This window comes from Cynara cardunculus, unplaced genomic scaffold (assembly GCF_001531365.2).
Source record: "Cynara cardunculus var. scolymus isolate 2C unplaced genomic scaffold, CcrdV1 Un_Scaffold_2092, whole genome shotgun sequence".
Lineage (NCBI taxonomy): Eukaryota > Viridiplantae > Streptophyta > Magnoliopsida > Asterales > Asteraceae > Cynara > Cynara cardunculus.
Genome location: NW_020200973.1, coordinates 40,358 through 47,204, shown reverse-complemented (window position 1 = coordinate 47,204; position 6,847 = coordinate 40,358). Strand labels below are relative to the sequence as shown.

Sequence of the window (6,847 nt, the reverse complement as noted above, 5' to 3'; positions counted from 1 at the left end):
AAAGTAACAGTGGTCGTGCCACCCCCACACCGACAGACTCACAAAGCTAAGGTCCCTGTCCAAGGGACCAGAATAGTCACACCTGCACTGAGGTCAAACGGTCAAGTCAGAGCAGAAGATCAACAAGCAAGCAACAGCAGGCTTTAGAGCATCAAATCGACCCAAGATCAAGTTCAAGAGATCAAGGATTAGATGGATGCAATGAAGAGGCCCATCCTAAGAGACAAACCAATAAAAGACTTGGCGGATAGTGAAGCGATCTACCAGTACCTGTACAGCCAGAGGGACGAGGCTCTAAAGTAGAAGATCAACCTCTATCCAATGGCATAGGAGAACATCAGACATAAGTTTCTTCATCGTACACACAACCCATTACCGCAGTTTATTTTGTGGATGGGATTAAGCAAGTACTCGGCATCAAGAAGAGGTCCTTTGCTCATAACCAGATCGTCTTCCACAAGTGCACAATGGAACGATCTCAGAGGCAAATCAGTGTCTTTATAGAATGTGATCTAATCAATACAAACCTTTGGTATCTTCTTTTTTTGTACTTCTTCACCGATCATAAGAGGGACAAACGGATGAAGTACGTTATTGCCAATTCTGCCATCAGGAAGATGATGACTAACCTGCTGGACTTTCAGGGAAAACTAGAATTTCATATAGCTTTGGATATGGGGATCGACCAACTTAGTGTCTTTGCGCCAAACGAAAAATTAGAAGGAATGAGGTATATCTCCCCCTGGACGGTCATTGTGGAGCGAGAGCTCGGGGTGGTCTTCAGAAATGAACATGGAAAGAAGGTGTTCTTTCATGAAGACCAACGTTTCAAATATTCGAATTTTACTATAAGGTTCATAAAGAACAACATCCTCAAAAGTAGAGATAAAACCCCCAGAGCAAAAAGAGAGCTAGCAAACTTGTTAGATCAATCGACAATGTACTTGAATTAGGTGAACTTCTTAGGAGGTTCATGATTCAACATCTCTAGGCCTCTCATTTTGTAAATACCATTTTTCTACTTCTCTGATCTATGTAATTTCCATTTCTATGAACCTGTAATTGCTTAGATAGTCAATGTACATTCGGAGGACCATATTGGCCTCTTGCTTCTTTTAGACTAGTTTGTTCATTCAAGTAAGAGCCTTACTTATTTACACTTAGGGGGAGATTGTTAGAACCATATTTGTAAAAGTGTAAGTAAGAAGCCTTTTACTCTAGTCAAATAAGACTTAGTCTTAGAAGCTGTCTGGACCAAGAGCTTGGATGCAGAGGTCACCAAGAGATAGAGCCTTTTTTCATACAGAGCAAGAGCCTCGCATGCAGAGCCCGTGCTCATATAGAGGAAGATCAAGTCTTAAGCGGAAAAAATCTTAAAGACTTGATGCATAGCGGACACTCCAGACACAGAGCCTCTACATTATACATGTAGAGCCTTAGGGTCATCTTTGCCCTTAGTTTGCGCACAAGCGATTCCAGTCTTATCTCCAAGTCTCCATTCAGAATCTGCCACGTACACCAAAGCGGTTCCACATTTCAAGGAACGTGAAGACAGAAGACTCTGAACAATAAGTCAGAGTTTGAAGCCTAGTTATTAGAAGATTATGTTTGTACCTGGACGTATAAAAGGAGGTGTCCTCCTTGGGTTCGATTGACCCTGAAATTGCCAAATTTCTTATACGCTCAGATTATAAAGAATTCTTGTGAGAACCAAATGTTAGTTGAGAGTTTATTTGTATTCTCTGCTTCTAATAAAAGAAACCGATGTATTCAATCTAGTTTTCATTCATATATGTTTTTGCTTAAATCTGTTAACCACTTCCAGTTACATAATAGTCGCTTCGATTCCTACTTTGTTTATATTGTGTTTCTTGATACTTAAGAGGATACTGGGTTCCTAAAATGTAAGTATGTAAGAAGGGATCAATTCAATGGTATCCTTAGGATTTAAACCTTAAATCCTGGGACCACTTCAACTTACTTACACACATCATCTATCATCCTTGCTCTCTCACTGAGCGTGAATATAGCTATGCGCTAAACCCTGTTTCATGACTTACTAGAAGAGGAACCACTACTCTTCGTTTGAGGCGGCATCACCTCTAAGTCATATAGGCAAAGTTTTATAACATCTTCGTTGTTAAGATGCCTCTAAACTTTGTTAAGAGATTGACTCATCCTTATTCTCGACAACATCATACTATCTTTCACCACACATGGATCTATTGGTTGATAGTAGCTTCTTTCAGTTAAATGACTTGTTGTTACCCTTTAAACTTGGTAGATAGGAGCACTATATCCAATTTGCTTTTCTATCACTAATTGATTCTACGTGGTTTCAGACCCATGTGTCTGGTACTTGACCCTACTAAGTCTCTCATCAGAGGCTTGGTTAGTGGATTTGCCAAGTTCCCACAATACTTGAAAAACACAATATTAATGTTACTATCATCAATTAGTTGTCTCATGTAATTGTGTCGAAGACCTATATGTCGTGACTTCCCATTATATATGGCATTGTACACTTTTGACAGTGTGGCCCACTGTCATAATACATGGGAATCCAAGGAGTCGGTTGAGGCCACATGGATATTAGTCAACAAATCTCTAATCCATTCAGCCTATTTTCTTGATGCCGTTAGGGCAATGAATTCGTCTTCCATAGTCGAATGGCGATATATGTTTGTTTCTTGCTCGCCTAAGAAATTGCCCCTCCAGCAAGAGTATAATTTCATCCCCTTGTGTGATCTATCCAACTGGCATCGGAATATCCCTCCAAGATTCTTGGATGTGTAGAGTATGTCAACTCTAGATCCTTGGTTCTTTTCAAGTACCCCACTACTCTGCTAATTACTTTTCACTGATCTTGTTGGTCCCAACCAGATCTACAAGAGTTTAGGGGTGATCAGTTTGTAGAAGAGGGGGATGAATACAAACACAATAACTTCCATTTTTAAAAATATATATTGGTAGAGAAGAATCAATATATATTTTTACAGATTGTTTACGGAATAGAAAAGGTAAAGGAAACCTATCTAAAACAATCTAGAGATACACATAGATACACTTAACAAATATAAGAGACTTGCCGAAAGAAATAAGACAGAGATGTGTTCTTCTTGGGTATGTGTCTTAGAATTTAAAGATAAATTCTAACTTGCTTGTATGACAGCATTTTTGTGTGTGTATGCATGAGTGAAGAGAGCACTCACCTATTTATACCCATTGCATTTAATGCAATTCAGAAGAGGCAGAACACGTGTCAAGCTTTTAAAGGAAAGCTTGTCTTTTGCTATGGTGTATAGTATTATTGTCTATTCATAAGCATATATCCTTTCATGGAGTTGGTGGGCACTAAAGTTGACTAATCGGCTCCGTGCAGTACGATACTCTTGAGAGGGTATGGATTTGTCCTTTGTGTGTAGAAGGACAAGACAAAAACAATCGTGCATGGCAAGCTTCATTTGATCGCTGAATGCTGGAATAACGCTAGAGGTCTCTTCAGCATTCACTGAGGCTTTGTGCATTCTTCACACATATATTGACCAGGTTGTAATCATTAAATACCGCTTTAGATCACGAACACACTAGTCACTAATCTTCAGTTTCAGTCTTCGACATTCGCTGAAGGTTCTTGGGTGTGAGTTTTGTCTTCATAAAGTACAGCTGTTGCTGTAAGATTAGAATACATGTTTCAGCGATCATTGAACATACTCAATGATGCTCGCTGGAACTGAATGGACAGATACATAATACTTCGATGGATAAAAGGGATTATCATCAAATCAATGAGAGAGAGGATCAACAATCTCCTCCTATTTGATGATGACAAAGCAACATAAAGAAAATTGCTTTAAGGTATAATAGTAAGAAAAAGTTACACGTAAAGTACATGTCCCTTTTAACTATTTTGGGATCTTTTTCAGTGATACAGTTTTTACTATATAAGTTTTCTTGAGTTACAAGTTTAAGTAAAACTACAAGAAGGGAAACTGAAACTGAAACTGAAAGCATGTTCACTAACTGAAGATTTCCAGTGAATGTAAGAGCTTACTTGAACTCATAGACATGTGTCTTTATTACTTTTTTCGGGGATCTATTTCAGTGAAACTGATGAAATACTTATATTGTTGAAAAGGAGGAATATAAGTGTTACAACAGTACATTCTAGACTTATTACATATAAGTTGTACACTGAAGGAAAAGACATAGAAATAAAAGATTTTCAATGAAAGATAGGATTTACAAGATAGAAAATTATAACTAATCTAAGTTGCTAAAGTTGATGTAACCAGGTATTTCTTCTCCAAGAATCTTTCGATGTAGAAATTCTTTTCTGATCTTGCGGTCTATCATCTCACCATAAAGGTCATTGTCCAACCAATATCTTAGATAATCAAGATGTTCTATAAGACAGAGACAAAGCTCAGACACTCTTTGAAAGATGTGTTCGCCATCATAGTCAATGAATATGAATCCAAACTCAGGTTTTAGATGCACAAAGTTGGGTGTGTAAGGACCCTTCGTTGGCAAAGATAGGTTCAACATAGAGATGTCTGGATTTTTCGAATCCTTTAGGACTTCCTCCAGGGAAAACTTTATTTCATATTCGTTCCTCAGAGTTGGTCCATTATTAGGATCTGAAGGATTTCTTCTTCCACCTTTCTTCCACATCGGCTTTGTAGGTACAACAACAAATTTGGACATCTTCTTGATCAGTTTGCTGAGGATGTATACAATTATTGGTTTATGTCTTGACTTTGAGTGCTGAATGGCCTGGCAGATTTCCAGCCATTCGTCATAGCCGTATCATCCAAGGTAGGCAGGGTACTCGATGACTAAGTCAAGGTTGTCTCTGATGATATGTATGGAGATAATCATTCCACCATCTTTCTTATGACCACTTATTGTGACGTTAGTGATGGGACAGGGACTGATTCTTTTCTTTAGGCGATCTTCACTCCATTTCTTGTCTCGGTCATTCAACTTTATTGCTTTTTGATGTTTAGATTCTGCAATTGAGAACAATTTAGCTTGGGCCTTGACAACATTCACCTTCTTTTTAGACATTTTCTTTGGAATCATTAGAGAAGCGAGAGACTTGGCCAACTTGAGGCTGTCCTTAGTCTGTTGTCGTTGAATTTGGAGTTCTTCCTCAGCCTTGAGTGCTTCGAGTCTTTCACTTTCTCTAAGGATGTCGAATCACCACAACTAGAGGTACGAAGAGGAATTTTTACTCTAGTTTGGTCGAGTGACTCCTTAAGCTAAGTCATTTGTTGGTCGCTAGGAACACTAGAATTTGGGTTTTCAGGTACCCATTCATCTAGACGACCACAGGTAGTAGAAGGAATAGTAGAAGAGAGTTGAGAGAGAAAAGTGACGACGACAAACCTGGAGGGTTCAATATATTCTTGAGGATTGACAGGTTTAAAGAGAACTTTCAAATTTCCTTCTTCAGCAACACCTTTGTCTTTGGAAGAGATATTATGGTTCTTTGCATAAGTCTCTTTTTCTTTTTCCTACTCCTTCTCCCCTTGGGATGATGAATCCCTGAGAGAGACTCCTTTCAGAGAGCTAGCTGGTTTGTTGTGGTATTGAATGGTGAGGTCGTCGTCATCGCCGTCTTCATCATCATCACCACCGATATCTTTTCCAGCATCAGGAAAGGAAGAAGGATCATCATCTTCATCGTCATCATCATTGTTTTCATCAGCATCTTCATCTTCCTTATCACCAGCATCAGCTACAGAGGTGATAGGAAGGTCTTCGTCTTGAGCATCAACTATGACGACATCATCAATTTCCCCAACTTCAGCAACAGCTTCAGCTTCATGGGAAGTGATGGCATTTGCTTCATTTGCTTCAGCTCTTTCAACTTGAGCATCAACATCAGTTGGTGTTGTAGGGACAACAACAACTAAGTCTTTCTCCCCCTCTTTGTCATCAGCAAGACGAGATAGTAGTTTCTTCACGTCATTGACTTCATCTTTGACAAGTGAGAGGTCAGAGGAAAGGTCATCCCTGAGAGGCATGTCTTTATGGACTTAGTCCATTTTGATTAAGACAGTCTCTATCGCTGGAAGATGCAGCTTGACATCATCAGCCATGTTGTATTCTTCTTCCATGGCTGGCAATTCTTCATTGAAAGGAAGTGAAAAAAAGAGGTTTGAGTATAAGATAGCTCAGGGTTAGAAGAAATAAAGGGGTAGGTTGGTAGAGTACCTGAGGGGATATCAACATCATCTGAAGGATTGATCCTGGTTCTCTCCTGGTTGCCTTCAACATGATAGGATTTCGTTCACTGAGTGTGAATACCAAATCTTCAAATCATATTAAAATCAATCAAGAACATAATATGAATTTAGAGAGAATTTTCACCAAAGACTTTTGTATTCAAACTCTTTGAATACTAGTTGTGTACCCGCGCAATGCGGCGGGAGTAGTGAATGTAAATGTTTTTGAAGCATGGTGGTTTTTAAAATAGACTTCAAAACATTATGAAGATAGGATTTACAATTAATCTTTACAATAAATTAAAAGATATGGTTCCAATTATAGCATCAATAAAAAATTGTATGATAGTGCAAATCGAATAAAACAAACTATAAACTAATTACAACATAATCTAATTGTGTTAAAGAGATAATATATTGGAGAGCATGAAACTATAAATTTTCATTAATCATAAGTTGTTTAAATAAAAACAATAACATATAAATAATGATAAACATAGAAGAAGAATTACCCACAACCTAACTCAAAACAAACCATATTGACTCTATCACAACCCATAACATGAGAGGATGCTCGACCTACATCCATGACTACATTTCGGATTCTATAATGA

General features: G+C 38.2%; 1 protein-coding gene across 1 annotated transcript; it reads right to left on the bottom strand.

The window, feature by feature from the left end:
- Positions 1-5,519: 5,519 nt before the first annotated feature.
- Positions 5,520-6,032, bottom strand: LOC112502865 (trigger factor-like). The gene is made up of 2 exons (XM_025106880.1): positions 5,784-6,032; positions 5,520-5,726 (listed from the first exon to the last, which is right to left on the bottom strand). Exons 1-2 carry the CDS (start codon positions 6,030-6,032, stop codon positions 5,520-5,522), a joined length of 456 nt encoding a protein of 151 aa, XP_024962648.1.
- Between the last annotated feature and the right edge of the window lie 815 nt (positions 6,033-6,847).

Coding starts and splice junctions, on each gene's coding strand:
- LOC112502865 (XM_025106880.1), bottom strand. CDS start 6,032: ATGCCTCTCAGGGATGACCTTTCCTCTGACCTCTCACTTGTCAAAGAT. Junction 5,727..5,783: donor AAATTGATGATGTCGTCATA/GTTGATGCTCAA, acceptor GCTGGTGATAAG/GAAGATGAAGATGCTGATGA.